Source organism: Mixophyes fleayi, chromosome 1, assembly GCF_038048845.1.
Source record: "Mixophyes fleayi isolate aMixFle1 chromosome 1, aMixFle1.hap1, whole genome shotgun sequence".
Lineage (NCBI taxonomy): Eukaryota > Metazoa > Chordata > Amphibia > Anura > Limnodynastidae > Mixophyes > Mixophyes fleayi.
This window is the reverse complement of record NC_134402.1, coordinates 651,845-672,721: the sequence shown is the minus strand read 5'-3', so window position 1 is coordinate 672,721 and position 20,877 is coordinate 651,845. Positions and strand designations below refer to the sequence as shown.

At 44.3% G+C, this 20,877-nt stretch overlaps 1 protein-coding gene across 9 annotated transcripts in view; it reads left to right on the top strand.

Annotated features, from left to right (window-relative positions):
• M1AP (meiosis 1 associated protein) overlaps positions 1 to 20,877 on the top strand; it is a 65,659-nt gene that overhangs the window by 5,370 nt on the left and 39,412 nt on the right. For 7 of the 9 annotated variants that reach the window (XR_012678059.1, XM_075178599.1, XM_075178555.1 and 4 more), the window contains exons 3-6: positions 4,317 to 4,502; positions 7,894 to 8,068; positions 8,144 to 8,284; positions 10,648 to 10,780. Coding sequence is in view for 8 of the 9 variants with exons in the window: in XM_075178599.1 (XP_075034700.1) it covers positions 4,317 to 4,502; positions 7,894 to 8,068; positions 8,144 to 8,284; positions 10,648 to 10,780 (635 nt within the window). In the remaining variant the exon portion in view is untranslated. The remainder of the gene's footprint in view (positions 1 to 4,316; positions 4,503 to 7,893; positions 8,069 to 8,143; positions 8,285 to 10,647; positions 10,781 to 20,877) is intronic. The other 2 variants (XM_075178565.1, XM_075178546.1) reach the window with 2 other exon arrangements.

The window sequence follows — 20,877 nt, the reverse complement described above, 5'->3', positions numbered from 1 at the left end:
TACACGGGTCACAAGAACAGAGGGATGGTCAGCAAGCCGGGTCGGTACAAAGGGGTTGGAGAGCCAGGATAGTCAACAGGCAAAGATCAGCACATAGGAAGGCACAGGAGACTGGAAGACACAGCAATCCACGAAGCACAGGAGCCAGGAACAGTTAAGTGTTGCTCTGACACTTAGCGAGTGTCAGAGTGAGGATTTTATACTGACAGGAATTCAAAATCCCCTCCTCTGGGTTGCGGTCATGTGACCGCCGAACCCGGAAGTGCGGCATCTTGACGGAGCGGCGGGGAGCAGGTAAGTTCGTGACACATAGGAGGTCGACTTCATTGGTGAATCTCAAGTTCAAATCCAAGGGATGAACAAACATCATGTCCAAACTCTAAAAATGATCAAAAGTTACATACATTTATCCACATTACATATTCATAATTTGAAATATTGCGTAAAATAACATTTATGTAAACTTGAACATTGTCCATGATGGTATAAAGCTCCTATTTGTAAAAAATTATTCTTTGTGTGCATGTAATAAATGTATATTAAATCTACAAAATGGGCGTCCCCTATCAGATCACGTAAAATGAACATTAAGTCCAGAGTATGAATATTTAACATCGATATCGGCACGGGCAGCTGCCCATAGGGACAAGGATTCTTTGATCAGATCAGCACACATACTTGTTGTAATGGCTCATTTATTAAGTTGCTGATTTATTGTAATACAATTTATGGCTAACGGAGCATAGGAATCTGTAAACAAAATTGATAGTAGTTTGAACTAGGTGTTTCAAGACTTTAAATGGCAATAAATGGATCTGATGGGCACCACTAATGTTGGTACTGCTATGGGGACCAGGTTTGCACCAAGTTATGCTGACTTGTTCATGGTTTTGTGGGAAACAGAACTTTATACACAATCACAACCCGGCTCTCAGTTTAGTTATAAATTCAATTTCTGTTTACTTGATTTTATTAATCTTCTCTCCATGAATTCGTTTTAATTGTAAAAATCTGTGAGGTTTTTTTTTTTGATGGAACATGGTCCTATGAATTTCCAGTGAGGCCTAATTTTCGTTCCCATTGTGCAAATTGCAATAATTTGAATAGCCTTTAAGGTACCTCTATATCCTTTTTACAGTGACTTGGTTTAAATACCTTTAGTTTGTTCTCGTTTAGAGTTGTAACACCTATCGGACTTGGTATGGTTTTATCCTCATGGTTATCGTACTACAGAGTTTATTAATGTTGGATGTATTAATGTATGCGCTGACTTTCAATGCTGCTCCCTGACACACTATGGTATGGGATGTCTATTTGCATTTACTGGATCCAGTTACTATATATCCATATAATGAATAAAATAAGACCATAGCACTATGTGTCTGTGCACCTCTGCCAAAGACGGAGAAGCCAGTGCCTTAAGGATCAAGTAGGCATTGAAAGAGCTGTCACTCAAACATCTCATTCAGATATAGTCCTTTACTGACTCTTCAGTTACTACTAATTTACTTACTGATCCACTCACTACTACTATTACAATGTTTAAATCAGTGATAGGCAACACGGGACCACATGGGCCACCTTCTAATCTTCACCCTACCCCTTCATCTAAGTAAAAAGTTAAAACAAGACATATAATCAAAGAAAGAGATAGTAACATAAATATTTATGGATATTAGCACCGTATGAGAGTCAAACTCCAATGTAATTTCAGACGTTATCAGTATTGGCTAATATATCCTTTTATCACCCATCTGAGGTGAACATATAATTATACATTTAAGCTAGGGCTGATATGTTTATGTTGTAGAACAGACTACACTACTGGTATTTGTAGATGTAGGATTTTTAGATTTTTTTCGAAATGATGAGCTATTACCTGATCTGTAAGTTGTCATCTCAGCTTTTTTTCTTAGGTCAGCTCTTCCTCTGAGGTAGGTGTCGTGTCATCTGAGGTCTTCCTCTGAGGTAGGTGCTATCTCAACTCTTTCTCTGAGGTAGGTGTTATGTCAGCTCTTCCTCTGAGGTAGCTGTTATCTCAACTCTTCCTCTGAGGTAGGTGTCATCTCAGCTCTTCCTCTGAGGTAGGTACCATCTCAGCTCTTCCTCTGAGGTAGGTGTCATCTCAGCTCTTCCTCTGAGGTAGGTGTCATCTCAGCTCTTCCTCTGAGGTAGGTACCATCTCAGCTCTTCCTCTGAGGTAGGTGTCATCTCAGCTCTTCCTCTGAGGTAGGTACCATCTCAGCTCTTCCTCTGAGGTAGGTACCATCTCAGCTCTTCCTCTGAGGTAGGTACTATCTCATCTTTCTTTGAGGTAGGTACCATCTCAGCTCTTCCTCTGAGGTAGGTACTATCTCATCTTTCTTTGAGGTAGGTGTCATCTCAATATTTCCCCAGCTCCTTCTCCCAGGTAGTTGTCATCTCAGAGTAGGAGGGTGAAGAGAGGTATTGATCACAGATCCACAATACAAATACTGTCTTCAATATGTAAGTACAGTGTTGGGTTAACAGTGAAGAGTATAATTTTAATACAATCACATTTTAAAATAAAGTAAAAGACATTGGAATGAAAGTCACCAAGCACAAATATAGGCAGGAGCTCCGTGGGGCCCTATTCAGCTAGAAATAGGAGGCGTAACATCAGAGGCCATATTGTAATGGCAGAGGGCTTCTAAAGTAGAAGACCATGGAGCAGGTGCGGTAGAAGGGATTTTGTGTGTTATTCAGAATACAGCCATGTTATCTACCTCCAGGGGCTGACTTGCAAATCTTAGTCCGGTGAAAGAAACTCAGATCAGCAGCCTATTAGGAACATATTAAAGTAAAAAATATGCAGGTAGCTCAGTGACCCAGCCCAAGGTAACCGACTATGGGACCGGCCAGGAACAGACGCCCCCAGCCAGCCCCTGGCTAGCTCAGACATCACTGCTTCTGACATGTATGAATCCACACACTGCATATCTGCAAAGTAAGTTTGGAAAATTGTCACTCAATATTTGTCTACCCAGTTAAAGAAGCACCTAAATCAGCAACCTGTTGCCGATGGGTTAAAGAGAATATGGTGTGACTGTTTATAAACATTTATCTTTATTGCATTAATCTGTTTAGTGATAATGAGGAAAATTCAATCCTGGCGCCTGGCGATAGTGCTTTTTGGCGGTGCGGCACCTACACGTTAGAAATGTTATTCAATTAACTACCTACCTTATCCTCTGCCTCTCCCCCTTCTTTCCCCTTTCCTGGCTCCGTCCCTCTACTCTCCCTCTCTCCCCTGTGTTTCTCCGTCTGTCCACCCCTCCCCTTAGATTGTACGCTCCTCTGAGCAGGGCCATCTCTCCTCCTGTTTCCACCACTTCTAACTCTGCTCTCCAGCTACTTTGCCCTCCTCCTCGAGGGCCCTCCTCCCCCTCTGGGGGTCTCCCTGTCTTCCGCGCCCTCCTTTTGGGCCCCGTCATTTGCGGATACTCCACCCGCCCTCACTAGCTGTGCATTGAGCTTACCGAGAGTTACTGTGCTTCATGTTTACTGTACTGTGCTGTCCTACCTTGTATTGTAATTCGTTTTTGTCCCTGTACGGCGCCACAGACACCTTGTGGCGCCCTATAAATAAAAAATTAATAATAATAATAATAAACGGTATACATTTGTATGCACCATGGTTTAACCCATGCAATGCTGCGGTGCTGGGTATTACAGCACCCATGCATGTTTAAGTTAGTAAGTACATTTTCATTAATAACATTTCACGCAGCTCTTTATTAACCCTCCCGGCGCCAAAGTCAATTTCAACTTGGGACGCGGCCACAACCACCATTGTTATGAATAGTCCATATGAGGTGTGGGGGCGGAGGGCTTTGCTGGGGCATACATTGCAGAATCCAACCTGTCTTGGTGGTTTGTTTGTGTGGTTTTGTTGTGGTTGATTGTTAATGCATAATTGAATCTATAAAAGAAAATAACATCAGTATGTCTAGCTGAAAGCTACCTCTATACTGTCCATCTAACTAAGTCATTATCTCCTCTCTGTACTTCTCTACCCTTCTCATTATCAATCTGCTACCTAAAGCCTACCTCTCCCCTCCATAGTCATACGACCCACCTACACCTAGGTCATCAAACTAATAGTCTAATTAGTGCCCTACCTTTCCCATTCTCCATCTTCTACTGTCCATCTACCTAGGTCATCAATCAGTATCACCTTTCTATATTGTTCTACCTTATTTTCCTTCGGTGTCATCTGACGAATCCTATTTGTTCGTCAATGTATTCTATACCACTAACAAGTTTTTTCTCTGTCTTTTCTTCGATATGTGCAGGAAGTTAGAGGTAACTTAGTTCGCCTTCAGAGATGTCTTTCAGAGTTGCGCTCTCTCCCAAATGACGGCGTTGGTGCTCTGAAGAACAAACCTCTTTCGCTAGCTGTCCTGGACTCACTACAGCAGAATAAGCAGCTGATGCAGCACAATTCTGCCGGAGCCGGTCTACAAAGCTGCTTTGTAGAGGTGACATTTGGATTAATGTACTACACAGACATGAATTCCCTTCCACTGCAGGGTGACAGGAATCTAGAGTGGGAGTGGGGTCAAAGTCAAGCACTGTGGAAAGAGACACTGGAGATATCAGGCACTGTGTTCTGGAAGGTAGAGAGGAAACAATTACTATTACATTTGTAAACTTAGACTGACAATATGTTGCGTAGAATAACCCTCCAGCAGGTGGCACCAGACATTAAAACTAATTTTTAGGAACTTGAGTTGTGCTATTGGGTCTCAGGTTAGCACCAGATCAGATAGCCATTACCGGGCCAGATCTGCACTCTTATCCCTACTAACTGGTACTCCCGTAACAGAACAATGTTTATTATGTATTAATAAAAGTGCACAACCATGTAGAACAAAGCCTTATAGTCACACCACTACACGACACCATAGAAGGAAGCACTATAGTCACACCTCTACACAACCCTATAGAAGGAAGCACTATCGTCACACCTCTACACAACACCATAGAAGGAAGCACTATAGTCACACCTCTACACAACCCTATAGAAGGAAGCACTATCGTCACACCTCTACACAACCCTATAGAAGGAAGCACTATAGTCACACCTCTACACAACCCTATAGAAGGAAGCACTATAGTCACACCTCTACACAACCATGTAGAAGACAGCACTATAGTCACACCTCTACACAACCCTATAGAAGAACGCACTATCGTCACACCTCTACACAACCCTATAGAAGAACGCACTATAGTCACACCACTACACAACCCTATAGAAGGAAGCACTATAGTCACACCTCTACACGACACCATAGAAGGAAGCACTATAGTCACACCTCTACACAACCCTATAGAAGGAAGCACTATAGTCACACCTCTACACAACCCTATAGAAGGAAGCACTATAGTCACACCTCTACACAACCCTATAGAAGGAAGCACTATAGTCACACCTCTACACAACCCTATAGAAGGAAGCACTATAGTCACACCTCTACACAACACCATAGAAGACAGCACTATAGTCACACCTCTACACAACCATGTAGAAGACAGCACTATAGTCACACCTCTACACAACACCATAGAAGACAGCACTATAGTCACCTCTACACAACCATGTAGAAGACAGCACTATAGTCACACCTCTACACAACACCATAGAAGAACGCACTATAGTCACACCTCTACACAACCCTATAGAAGACAGCACTATAGTCACACCTCTACACAACCCTATAGAAGGAAGCACTATAGTCACCTCTACACAACTGTAAAATAACAGGCATGTTGTATGGTGTTACAACCCCTTAATCTACTCCACACCTGAACTGCACTTTTCAGCCATGTTGTTATCAGGAAGGATCAGTGATGTAACTATAACATCTCATTGGAAAAGTACTTCAGGGGTTAAATTCCCCCTCCACAGGGAACACTCAGGAGTTAAGTGAATTAAGCTACCATTGTTATTTCTGTTTGCTCCCCACTGTCCACTAGTGAGCTCTACAGACAGCCAGGAGCCTGACCCAGCAGGGGTCATCTGTGGGAAGACACCTAGGGAGGTAGGGGAGGGGGCTGGATAGTGTAAGCAGCCCACCAATCAAGACCTTTTGCAGCTCCCCTGGGCAGGCAGATCCCAAAGGGGGATGGGAGGTGATAAAAGAGGCTACCCGGAGAGCTGGAGACGTGTGTGATTAACTTTTGGCCAAGAGGTGATGCTCTGCTAGAGAGTTGCTGTGGAACATATCTCACTGAATTTATCTGAACTGATTTCCGGACTTGTTGGACCTGCTACTGTTAAGGGGACTGTGCTGTACCTATCCCACTGGATTTATTTGAACTGATTTCCTCACTTGTTGGACCTGCTATCGTTAGGGGGCCGTGCTGTATTTAATCCTGTTCTGCAGAATAAATCATCCTTCTATTTTCCCTCTAATACCGTGTCCGAGTGATTTGGGAACCTCGTATCTTCACAACAACCCTATAGCAGAAAGCACTATAGTCACACCTCTACACAACCCTATAGAAGGAAGCACTATAGTCACACCTCTACACAACCCTATAGAAGGAAGCACTATAGTCACACCTCTACACAACCCTATAGAAGGAAGCACTATAGTCACACCTCTACACAACCCTATAGAAGGAAGCACTATAGTCACACCTCTACACAATCATCATCAACATTTATTTATATAGCGCCAGCAAATTCCGTAGCGCTTTACAATTGGGAACAAACATTAATAAGACAATACTGGGTAATACATACAGACAGAGAGATAAGAGAACCCTGCTCACAGCTTACAATCTATAGGACAATGGGAGTTAGAAACACAAGGGCATGTGTTACATCATATTGCACAATGGACCAGCTAGAATGCAAAGGTAAATGTATTGAGTGGGCTATGTATGTGGCAATGTTGGTCAGAAGGTTGTTGTCTTGCGTTAGCTGTGTAGAGGATGGTAATAGGGTAATCTAGGGAAATTAAGATGGTGGTTGAGGAATATCATAACCTTGTCTGAAGAGGTGAGTTTTCAGTGAACGCTTGAAGGTTTGAAGACTAGAGGAAAGTCTTACTGTGCGTGGGAGGGAATTCCACAACGTGGGTGCAGCCCGGAAAAAATCCTGTAAGCGAGAATGGGAGGATGTGATGAGAGTGGAGGAGAGACGTAGATCTTGTGCAGAACGGAGGTGTCGAGTGGGGAGATACTTCGAGACCAGTGAGGAAATGTATGTCGGTGCAATTTTGTTGATGGCCTTGTATGTTAGTAGAAGAATTTTATATTGGATTCGTTGAAATACAGGCAGCCAATGTAGAGACTGACAGAGTGACTCAGCAGAGGAATAACCATGTAGAAGAAAGCACTATAGTCACTCTTCATCCGGTGCCTCTTATCAGTACGCTACTCTGCTAGTGAAGCAGTAACCAAACTGTATGAAGTGGTTGGCACCGGTCAGCTTGGGCATAGTGCTCGGGCAAAGGCAGGGCTGGGTGACCATTTGATCCAAATGGAAACATTAAAGAAATTGCATTGCAGCATATTACAGAAGTGTCGAGAGGAGGTCGCCAGGTGACCTTAACCTTTATTCTAACAGCCCAGCATCCTACTCTGTCACATCTTGACATATAAATTGTTTTTAATATAAGCCTGTGTGAGTGATCATCTTATACCATATAAGTAACAGCACTGCAGTCAGACATTGTGCAGTAATATTCTGCAGTGAGCAGACTGGGCGTATCTCTTGCCATCAGACAGTATGGCAGTCATTACTAAATGTCCATTCACAAATCATGGGAAACCTCAAGAATATTTAAACAAAACAAGTATGAATACAATGACAATCTGATGCTTTTTTTTTACATTAATTTATTGTTCTATCACTAGGTGACCGTTGTGTCCACCCGTCTGGGACATGAGATTGCCTCCGAGCTTGACGATGGTTTGAAGGAAGCTGATCTGACTACATTGGGTAGATTGCTAGTTCTTCATATTTCATGTGATCTGGAGGACAGTGAGAGCTCTGACACATCTCCTGGCCCTGGGACACATCTGGACCAGTGTATGAAGCTCTTCATTATATCATTGTTTCTGCCTTCTGATAGCTGTGTGAGTTACACTGGTCTGTGTCACTCAGGTTCCCATGTATATGATATCGAGTTCCGTGTCACTCCGGGGGATGTTCTAAGTTTGGAGAGTTTCTTCAAATCGTGGCTACTTAAACGAAACGGTGAGAGAGAAGAAATTCACCTGATACTGCCAGAAGAAGACTCTGAGTGTGAGTGTAGAAAGTGATATGTCTAGAACACAGGTTGAACAGCACCACATGATCATGATGGGGGACAAAGGGGTTTTGCCCATTGTGACAGGATGGACCGCCTATGCCACCCTGTCTGTAGTTGCGAGGAACCGGCTGGGCTTACTTTGCCACCGTTCCCTTTCGTTATCCAAAAAACGCCCTCTTGCCGCAGTAGGAGGGGCTTAAGCTGCTGCCACCACTGGGCTACTATACCGGCACCCAGAACCGGGTTTCTTCTGGGTCACTGACGCTGCTAGTGTGTCTCCTTGCTGGTGTACCCGGACTGGTCCTCCTGATCTCTTACTATGGATCAGGGATGCTGTGGATTGACCCCCCCTGGTCTATCACACTAACCAGGTCTACAGGTAGCAGGCAGGGCGATGGTACTGGGAACGCTTGGGTCCAAACCGCAGACACAGCCGGAGAACGGATTAGATTTTAGGGTCTAATCTGTAGATCACAGGAAACAGCAATATTGAAGATGTTGTCAGGCAGGTCTTTGAAGCAGAGTGATGTTTTATTGCTCAAGTGTCCTGACAAGGACAGTCCCACTGATTTAGGGTATCAGTGGTCAGGTCAGATGGAGTCGGAAGAATGATACATTTCAGTGTACAAGTCAGAGCATTTATACCTTTCAGACACAGGCTATTTTTAGCATCAGGATATTCTTAAAACCCTTGCTGTGATTTTCTGCACCTTTGAGATGCAGGAAATGTGGCAGCACGTTTTAAATTAAACCTTCCTGTCTCCAAGTTAAAACTCACACATCAAAAGATGTAATTAACACACGGCCTTTCATCAGACCGTTCGGAATTCATATTCACACAGAACAACAAAGGGACTCACAACAAGACAGTTTCCCAAGCCACAATACACCAAAGGCTTGGTAAACACAGGCTCATTGTGTCAGATATATGCATCAGAAATAGGCATTTCCTATAGCAAAGTTAGACAAGAGACGAATTTCTTCCCTGGTCTCAGAAATAACGATTACCTATCCCACAATATAAACAATATCAAAAAATAAGTGCAAATGCAATTACATAAATAAGTGCACTGCGCTATTCGCTTTAAATACATTTTTACCAAAAGTTATTTAACCGTGATCCAGTCACACCCATTGATGGAGTTTTAGTCCTCATCTCTTGATGGCAGAGGTCCCTGTCCTGTTGTCCCCTGTAGTTTGAGAGAGGCAGCTGCATGGAAGTAGGTGGACTGACTGGAGTGAACTATGGGCTCAGGCTGAGGTGGAGCCATATGGCTCACAAATAAACTTTATTAAACAAACATAAAAATATTGCGTTTACGTCCAAATGCTGAGACTGCAGCATCTCAAGACGCGTCCAACTCTACCCGTACGGACAGGTGTGCCAGGTTTAAGTCAGACATACTTATACCCAACCAGCTCAGAAGCAAAATGTGCAAAAAAACAACAAATGTGAACAATTTGTCTTGACAGAGAAAATAACATTTGTTTTGATAGCGAAAAACGCATTTGCTCTTAGGTATGAGTTGAATAGAAGCAGCCATGCACATTGCATGTGCACCCCCCAAGCTTGGTGTTAGGTCACCCCATATATAAGAGTACAGCTCATGTGATGGGACTGCAATGTGCAGTATTCAGCTTGCATAGCCCTGTGCTAAGTGTGAAATGTTCAACCATGGCAGTAACTAAAGATAAGGTTCCCTGAAAGTGTGTTGTGCCGAGTTATTACATGGAAAGCTGCACACAAATCACCTTAGATGCTGTTCTAGGACAGATATATACTCAGAGTCGTTACCTTAGGGATGAAATGTTGAAGAAAATAAAAGTAAATTCCTTGTAGTTTGTTGTAGAAACTGGGACATAAGATCTGAACTTCAAGCAGATTTGGGTTTTTGGTATAAAGTATGAAATGTTTGGGTTCTAATGTGGAAAACTGCTAGTGTTATCCGCTGTGTTTAGGATGTGGAATCTAGAGAGAAAACTGTCCCGACTAGTCTAATGTTTGAGATGCTAGAGCTACATTTACAGTAAGGGGGAATCCAATGAGCTGCGAGATGTCTCACGGACGTTCCGAGACACTTTTTGTGGCGGAGTTTTCTGTAAAGTTCCTGCGCATTATTGGGGTGAGAGTAAAAATGAGCAGAGAGTTTTATTGTAATTGCCGGCAATGTGCGTGGCTCAATGTCCGCGAGCCACATCGCCAGCAATTGAATTTCCCCCTAAGGTCTCTGCTGAGAGTAAACCATGAATGGACAGACTGGAATGAATGATGGATCGTTACCTGTCCTTCACATTAGCTGTTAGTCTACTGCACGATATGTGTCCTGTATCATGGAACTGATCTTTATTTCTACAGTACGAGTGATCTGTGATCTGCATCGACCACTGATAAATCCTGGACTTCTGCCTGGTCTGGGAGATCAGTCTCATTCTACTGGACCTGTTGTGGCCGCAAACACTGGAGTCATCCAAACTATAAGAGTCATCAGGTATATGTCACCTTATAGAGAATGTCACTGTACCACAAGTCTCACAGCCCAAATCCAATCTGTTCCAACCAAGTGTAACATGGAGTAGAAGGTTAGACCAACAAGAATGGAGGTAGCTCTATGACCCTTATCTCATACAATAAGAATTATTAAGTAGTTCTTTTCTTTTTATCATAAATCTTTCCATTTTTTTCCTTTGATGACTGAGGAATTGTAGAGAATGTAACAGCAGATGCCGTACAGTAGAACAGTCTCTGACCTTGACTTGGGTTTTTAGCCTGGGCACAGTAAGATCACGCTTTCCTGGTGTCAGACTGGGGCATGAAGTGCCCACTGAGGGAATGCAATGGTATTGGCCCATGACATAGTGTATGCGCGGCCACGAATAGGGTGTGTGACCAGGCACTAAAAGGGGAGTGGTCAGCCCACAGTCACATGGCTAGCACTATAGTGTAATATATAAAGACAAATTATCCCTTGCAAATAAGGCCAATTTTACAATGTAAAATATTTTTTTAAGGAGAAACTCATGGACATGTCATTTGGGCAACTTGGAGGAGCAGGTCACTGATATTCAATCTGAAGAAAGAGTCTCTAAAAATATGGTTTCATTGTTTCAGCAGTTTCATGTAAAACAAAAACACATTCAACCTCTTGTTGCTAGCTACGAATGACTCTGCAATGCTATTGGAAAGCAGTAAAGATACTGCCTATGGTTTTTTAGGCTAATAGGATCACAGTGGATGTGGTTTTAGCATTATGTACCTCGGTTAATCCCAGAGCACTGTCCACTTTTCCACCCTGGCCAAAGTGCCAGAATTCATTCAAAAGGATCTGTGGGATGGTAGACTCCCCCAAGAAGGACATGTTAGGCTCTAAATTCTTCTCAGTTGGAGGGTGGTCCCTAAAGATTAATTTAGGATTATGTTTTGATATCTGCAGTTGGCACAGTTTGATGATTACAGCTTTAATGTTTGCTTCACTCTTGCATACTGTTTAAAAATCGGTTATAGTTTTATATTTTGTTTTATACTGTTATACTGAATAAATATCATTGTGACAGCCAAATAAGCCATACGTTATAGTAGTGAATGTATAGAATATAAAAAGCATACTATTATCACAATAAAGTAGAACAATAAGAAATCTTTTAAGGGCAGTATGGCATGTGGACCTCAACCACTAGAACTGTTTTGCAGGATGTTCACCTTTAACAGCCCCCTTTCCGAGGAACTATATCTGTTCCACAGTACTCGTTTCCCCCCATGACCTAAGCTCAAGTAGTAGTAGTTTTTTACTTCACTAATGAACAGTGGAGTGGACAGAACACGGCAGGAGATAGTGAGCAACCTAGATGGCAACTGCAGAGTAAACTGACAATCAGACTGGCACAGGTTAATGCAGAGTAATATTCAAGCCAAGGTGAGGAGCAGGAGAGGACAGCGGTTCCTTTAAACAAGTCAGGGGTAAAGGCAGGTAGATATATATATATATATATGCAAATCCGTTTAACAAACTGAGGTCAGGAGCAGGAGAAGACAGAGTATACTTTAAACAATCCGAGTCAAACACTGAGAGTAGGTCAGGATACAAGGCACACTAACTCAAGCAGGAACTATCACCAGCATTGGTATGGTAATGAAGGGGTTTATAAAGCCAGCAGAAACAATAAGATATTGAATGATAATTAGCTGCATGAGTTCAGCAAGTGATTGCACAGCTAATGCTGCCAGACTGAGAGCTGAAGAGGCGCTGGTTGTTATTTACATAGCAACCAGCTGAATGAATGAGGTGCCGACTGCGTGGGAGGAAAGGACACCACTATTGCTGGGCAACTAGTCCAGAGCGTAGTGCGGACATCCTGCACATACATGAGACTGTTCCATATAGTTCCACTTAATAAGGAGAAATGCTAGTAACTGATCAGACATGCAGCGGGGACCATCGCATAGGGCCCACTCTACTGTCACCTGACAGACAAAGGACACTGGTAACAGGTCTGGTATGCGGTGGTTATCACCATTCACTTGGTACATCGGGATGCAATCCGCTGTTGCCTGACAAAGGACGCATGCTACTGTTGCTAGGCAACTACTCTGGCATGCTGCAGTAATCACCATATTCCTTCACAGTACCCCCCACCCCACTTGCAGAGGGGTTAAAGGACATCATCTACCAACTTCTTAGCATGAAGGTCTCTGTTTGGAACCCAGGATCTTTCTTCTGGGCCATAAACTTTCCAATGGACCAGATAATGGACATGTTTCTGGACCTTCTTAAATCCAGGATTTTCTCTATTTCAAACTCAACTTGTCCATCTACTAATCCTGGGGTAGCTGAACTTTACTGGGTATCCTTAAAGAAGGAGAAAAATCCAATTGAAAATTTATTGATTTATCCTTCTGGTAATCTCAAGCGAACCAGTGAATTTGGGCCCAAATTTATTAGAAGGCTGCTTCAGCTGAATGTTTTTTGTGGAAAGCCATACCCTATCCCCCACTTTGAAATGACATTTCCTGCAAGATTTATTGAAAAATAATTTTGACTGCGTTGCCACCCAAGAAAGGGAAATTTGAACTTTTTTTCAGATATTCTTTAGTCTTTTTTTTCTCAGTAATAATTTTTATCAAGGTTTTAAGAGTAAAGGGTAGAGGGGTACAGAATAAAAGGTGGGAGGGGGGGGACATAGTGGGGAACAGACATAACAAGTGAAACAGTACATGTCAATATGTCCAATGGCACTACACAAGTCTCAGGCAATGCAGTCACTGAGCAACACTGGGGCAAACTCCAAAAGCACCATTTCTTTTTCCACTGGTCTGTGTCCACAGAACTCACAACCCCCAGCAAATCTATATGGGGAAGCTGGGTTAATGCACAGCATTCTCCACTGGCCCTTCCCACCCAATATATCCTGGTTGGCTGCAGAGGAGTAAAGAGACCTAAAGGTCCTGTATTCAGCTCTCCCCCCTCAAAAGCCATGTCTCCACTGTTTAAAGTTAAAACATTCAGCAGTCCCATCCCAGCAGAATGCCATCCAAAAAATCCTGGCTCGAGTCCTCCTTCCCAAAACATCCAAAATAATCTGGAACAAGAGTTGGGTTACCTAGGGGCTTCTCACTGCTCACAAAATCAGATACCTTAGAGCGCTCACGGGGTCTCAAACAGAATATCAATAGATGGTCTAAAATAAATGAACCATACATAGGGGCATATTCAATTAGCTTTGGGATTCGCGGGATCGCGCTGGAACAGCCGCGAAACGTAATACACGTTACCGCAATAACATGGATTTTCGTTCGCAGCCCATAGGGTTGCGTACGAAAATCCGCGTTAATGCGGTACCGTAATACCCGCAAGAACGCGCACTTTTCGCGGTAACGCGCGTTACCGCGAATCCGAAAGCTAATTGAATATGCCCCATAGAGTAGTACAGTAGTACATGTGCAAATGCTATCAAAACAATGGGGGAGTCCTTTCCCAAGTGAATGCAATGAGAGTCTTAACTTCAATCCACCACGTGAAGAGACTCTTCTAAGGGAATATGCTTACAAAATTTCTCTCGAAATCAGGCACATCAAATGTAACTGAAGACTCGTGAAGCTTGCTTTTATCGAAATCCAGCACCACACATGAATGAAAATGGAACAAACATTGTGCAATACCATTTATTAAAAGGGTACCTATGGTACCATAAACAGATATAAAACCGGAGCTTTCAACTCCTTTTGCGCGTACTGCATAAATTCTTGATAGAAGCAAAGTAAAACAACTGGAGATAATGCAAATCCACGGCCCTACCTCCAGATGATGAACGCAGATCTCCGTGATAGGCAGCTCAGGCTGGTCACAGAGTTTTGCTGTGACCTTCCCCCATTGAGGATAGAAGGGGTTGCAAGCAGTTCTTCTTAGCATCTACCTGTTCGAGGTCGGCATTCCCCAACATAGCTAGCGGTTTAGCTGGTTGCAGACTCTCCTCCTTAGCTGCGTCCTTCCCATCATACACTTTGACGCTGTCCTTCCCCAGCCGGGTTGGCTGGGGAGCAAGGTGTCTCACTGTAGCTGACCCCATAACATCAGCTGCTGGATGGGGAGTAATTTCCCCGGATGATGATCGCCATAGGCTGGGTGATCGCTTTTTCAGCTAGTGGAAGAAGCTACTGTAGGCGGTGCCTTTCGGCATCCACCCGTCGGCACTGGTCTTGTCAGATTGGGCTATCGAGCTGTCCACAATGTGATGCCTATTCTTGTGCCAGTTCAAAACACTCCTCCAAGCAATCCAGCTGCTCCAGGAGACTCATCTTGGGACCTGGCCTCTGAATCCAGCATCGGTAGTTGCTGAAAGCCTTGACTGGGTTTGCTTGATCACGTTTGAGATCCTGTATGATTTCCCTACGATCCTGATACAAATAGGGAACACCACGCAGTTGACATTCAGCTACTTAACGCCACCCGGTCCATCCTTTCTAAAGGATCTTTCGGGGCCATCTTTATGGTGGGGCTGGGACCCACTCTACTCGCTGTGGGGCTGGGACCCACTCTACTCGCATCTGGGCTATGCCCCACTGCAGCATACCCTGTGGGGCTGGGACCCACTCTACTCGCTGTGGGGCTACAACCCACTGCAGCGTACTCTTTGGGGCTGAGACCCACTCTACTCGCTGTGGGGTTACGACTCACCACTGCGTAATCTGTGTGTCTGAGACCCACTACTCACTCCCAAATCTCAAGGTCTTGGCCCAAAATCTCACACTGCTGGCTTGGTGCACTTACCCATTGCCAGGCAGCTCTGTAGTTGGACCGTAGCTCCAACGTACTGCAGGCGCTACACTTCCTTAGTGGGGCTCCTGCCCACTCTCATACACAGTGGGGCTGGGACCCACTACTCCCAATCTGCTCCAAGGGCTTCCAGGCCTTGAACAGTATCTGCGGCAAGGTCCTGCTCTCACTTCACTTAGTACCTCTGAGAGGGCATGCGGACCCTACTCAATAGCCTTCATTTGTGCCTCCTTGGAGCCCCTGTGTTGGATGCTCCATGGCGGGGTTCTGTCCCTGCCGGGGCAACTTCACTGTGCGCTCCTGGTCTCACTCCGCTAATACTTGGTAGTTCCCGGGGGCCACTGTTACTCCCTGGCGAACACCTGGCCGGCACTTTACTCAGTCCTTTACTTACAGGAGCACTCTCACTCCGAGTTGCAGGGTGTAGCAACCCTAGCCAACCCTGCACCTAGATGGATCACCTTTACCACTCTAGGCCCCGTGTCTTTTACCTGGGCACACGGTCCCACACTCAGTACTGCCATTAGGCATTTGCACCCTCACCGTGCCAGTACTTTTCTCGCCCTGGATTGCACCCAAGTGCTACACTTATCTCGCATCTAGGCGGACCGTAATCCTAGCTTAATGCCAAGGTCACCTGTCTGTGATCCTCCTTGTGGGACACGGCCCACTATTCTGTACTGCCCAAAGGGTGAACGCACCGTCCCTGAGCCAGTACCCTTGTTGCTATTGGATCTTTTTGCAGCACCCAAATACTGGTTACTGGTACCCAAGCAACTATGCCACAGACTGTAGTGTTGGTGCTTTGGATATTCACAGAGCCCTGGACCACACCTCGTGTGTGATCCCCTGCAGCTCTACCCGGCTCGCCTGCCCAAGACTGGGTGATCCCACTGCTGCCACCAAATCTGAGGATCCCGGGTTTAACGTAATCTTCTGCGCCGCACAGCTGGCCTACCCAGTACCTACCCAAGGTTCAAAATCACAGAGGCAAACATCCAAAATAAAACAAATAAGTTTATTTAACAAAATGGTAGCACAAAACAGCAATAAACATATTTGAATAATAACATGCAACAAATAACACTATAGATTTCCAACTCCTCTTCTTCAGAGGAGGGGGGTACTGTCAGGCGCCGTTTCCGCACTGACACTTGGTGCAGGAGACAAAGCACCTTCTCAGCCGCCATGTCCCGTTGCCTAGCAGCGGGACGCTATCTCCAATCACCTGCTGGCAGTCAGCATGTCTAACCACCAAAATCTCCCTAACCCAATCAAGATGCACCTTATGATATATAAAGCACCCTCTGACACATGTCTAGTGCCAGAGTATTGGTTCACTCCTGCTCCAGCACTTCCTGAACTTCTGATCCAGTGTTCTTCGGTTCTGACTCAGCTTCCTTTTACTATTCTCCTATGTTTCGTTTTGGTACCTCGCTGCCCATCTGGTTTGACTATTTGGCTTGACCTGACTTCTCTCTGGATCCTCCCTGTGTACTGCACCGCTCAGTTGGCTCTGACCTGGACTGCCTGACTACGCTTGTCTACTACTGTCGCTACACCGGTGACTCTCTTGGAGATCTGCGACCTGCATACCCTCTGCAGCTAAGCCCAAACTCCCTTGCGGGGGTCCCTGGTGAATACCGAGGGTACGTTAGACTTCGCGCCTCCCTGTACATTTGCGCCAATACCGGTTAGCAGTCATCTCTGCAATTCCGTGACAATATTCCTTCCATCTCCTCACTACTGCCTACAGATTCCTTCCATCTCCTCATTACTGCCTGCAGATTCCTTCCATCTCCGCATTACTGCCTGCAGATTCCTTCCATCTCCTCATTACTGCTTACAGATTCCTTCCATCTCCTCACTACTGCTTACAGATTCCTTCCATCTCCTCACTACTGCTTACAGAATCCTTCCATCTCCTCATTACTGCTTACAGATTCCTTCCATCTCCTCACTACTGCTTACAGATTCCTTCCATCTCCTCACTACTGCTTACAGAATCCTTCCATCTCCTCATTACTGCTTACAGATTCCTTCCATCTCCTCATTACTGCTTACAGATTCCTTCCATCTCCTCATTACTGCTTACAGATTCCTTCCATCTCATTACTGCTTACAGATTCCTTCCATCTCCTCATTACTGCCTGCAGATTCCTTCCATCTCCTCATTACTGCTTACAGATTCCTTCCATCTCCTCATTACTGCTTACAGATTCCTTCCATCTCCTCATTACTGCTTACAGATTCCTTCCATCTCCTCATTACTGCTTACAGATTCCTTCCATTTCCTCATTACTGCCTGCAGATTCCTTCCATCTCCTCATTACTGCTTACAGATTCCTTCCATCTCCTCATTACTGCTTACAGATTCCTTCCATCTCCTCATTACTGCTTACAGATTCCTTCCATCTCCTCATTACTGCTTACAGATTCCTTCCATCTCCTCATTACTGCCTGCAGATTCCTTCCATCTCCTCATTACTGCTTACAGATTCCTTCCATCTCCTCATTACTGCCTGCAGATTCCTTCCATTTCCTCATTACTGCTTACAGATTCCTTCCATCTCCTCATTACTGCTTACAGATTCCTTCCATCTCCTCATTACTGCTTACAGATTCCTTCCATCTCCTCATTACTGCTTACAGATTCCTTCCATCTCCTCATTACTGCTTACAGATTCCTTCTATCTCCTCATTACTGCCTGCAGATTCCTTCCATCTCATTACTGCTTACAGATTCCTTCCATCTCCTCATTACTGCTTACAGATTCCTTCTATCTCCTCATTACTGCTTACAGATTCCTTCTATCTCCTCACTACTGCTTACAGATTCCTTCCATCTCCTCATTACTGCTTACAGATTCCTTCCATCTCCTCATTACTGCTTACAGATTCCTTCCATCTCCTCATTACTGCTTACAGATTCCTTCCATCTCCTCATTACTGCTTACAGATTCCTTCCATCTCCTCATTACTGCCTGCAGATTCCTTCCATCTCCTCATTACTGCTTACAGATTCCTTCCATCTCCTCATTACTGCTTACAGATTCCTTCCATCTCCTCATTACTGCCTGCAGATTCCTTCCATCTCCTCATTACTGCTTACAGATTCCTTCTATCTCCTCATTACTGCTTACAGATTCCTTCCATCTCCTCATTACTGCTTACAGATTCCTTCCATCTCCTCATTACTGCCTGCAGATTCCTTCCATCTCCTCATTACTGCTTACAGATTCCTTCTATCTCCTCATTACTGCTTACAGATTCCTTCCATCTCCTCATTACTGCTTACAGATTCCTTCCATCTCCTCATTACTGCCTGCAGATTCCTTCCATCTCCTCATTACTGCTTACAGATTCCTTCCATCTCCTCATTACTGCCTGCAGATTCCTTCCATCTCCTTATTACTGCTTACAGATTCCTTCTATCTCCTCATTACTGCTTACAGATTCCTTCTATCTCCTCATTACTGCTTACAGATTCCTTCCATCTCCTCATTACTGCTTACAGATTCCTTCCATCTCCTCATTACTGCCTGCAGATTCCTTCCATCTCCTCATTACTGCTTACAGATTCCTTCCATCTCCTCATTACTGCCTGCAGATTCCTTCCATCTCCTTATTACTGCTTACAGATTCCTTCTATCTCCTCATTACTGCTTACAGATTCCTTCCATCTCCTCCTTACTGCTTACAGATTCCTTCCATCTCCTCATTACTGCTTACAGATTCCTTCCATCTCCTCATTACTGCCTGCAGATTCCTTCCATCTCCTCATTACTGCTTACAGATTCCTTCCATCTCCTCATTACTGCTTACAGATTCCTTCCATCTCCTCATTACTGCTTACAGATTCCTTCCATCTCCTCATTACTGCTTACAGATTCCTTCCATCTCCTCATTACTGCTTACAGATTCCTTCCATCTCCTCATTACTGCTTACAGATTCCTTCTATCTCCTCATTACTGCTTACAGATTCCTTCTATCTCCTCACTACTGCTTACAGATTCCTTCCATCTCCTCATTACTGCTTACAGATTCCTTCCATCTCCTCATTACTGCTTACAGATTCCTTCCATCTCCTCATTACTGCTTACAGATTCCTTCCATCTCCTCATTACTGCTTACAGATTCCTTCCATCTCCTCATTACTGCTTACAGATTCCTTCCATCTCCTCATTACTGCCTGCAGATTCCTTCCATCTCCTCATTACTGCTTACAGATTCCTTCCATCTCCTCATTACTGCTTACAGATTCCTTCCATCTCCTCATTACTGCCTGCAGATTCCTTCCATCTCCTCATTACTGCTTACAGATTCCTTCTATCTCCTCATTACTGCTTACAGATTCCTTCCATCTCCTCATTACTGCTTACAGATTCCTTCCATCTCCTCATTACTGCCTGCAGATTCCTTCCATCTCCTCATTACTGCTTACAGATTCCTTCTATCTCCTCATTACTGCTTACAGATTCCTTCCATCTCCTCATTACTGCTTACAGATTCCTTCCATCTCCTCATTACTGCCTGCAGATTCCTTCCATCTCCTCATTACTGCTTACAGATTCCTTCCATCTCCTCATTACTGCCTGCAGATTCCTTCCATCTCCTTATTACTGCTTACAGATTCCTTCTATCTCCTCATTACTGCTTACAGATTCCTTCCATCTCCTCCTTACTGCTTACAGATTCCTTCCATCTCCTCATTACTGCTTACAGATTCCTTCCATCTCCTCATTACTGCCTGCAGATTCCTTCCATCTCCTCATTACTGCTTACAGATTCCTTCCATCTCCTCATTACTGCCTGCAGATTCCTTCCATCTCCTCATTACTGCTTACAGATTCCTTCCATCTCCTCATTACTGCTTACAGATTCCTTCCATCTCCTCATTACTGCTTACAGATTCCTTCCATCTCCTCATTACTGCTTACAGATTCCTTCTATCTCCTCATTACTGCCTGCAGTTTCCTTCCATCTCCTCATTACTGCTTACAGATTCCTTCCATCTCCTCATTACTGCTTACAGATTCCTTCCATCTCCTCATTACTGCTTACAGATTCCTTCCATCTCCTCATTACTGCTTACAGATTCCTTCCATCTCCTCATTACTGCTTACAGATTCCTTCCATCTCCTCATTACTGCTTACAGATTCCTTCCATCTCCTCATTACTGCTTACAGATTCCTTCCATCTCCTCATTACTGCTTACAGATTCCTTCCATCTCCTCATTACTGCCTGCAGATTCCTTCCATCTCCTCATTACTGCCTGCAGATTCCTTCCATCTCCTCATTACTGCTTGCAGATT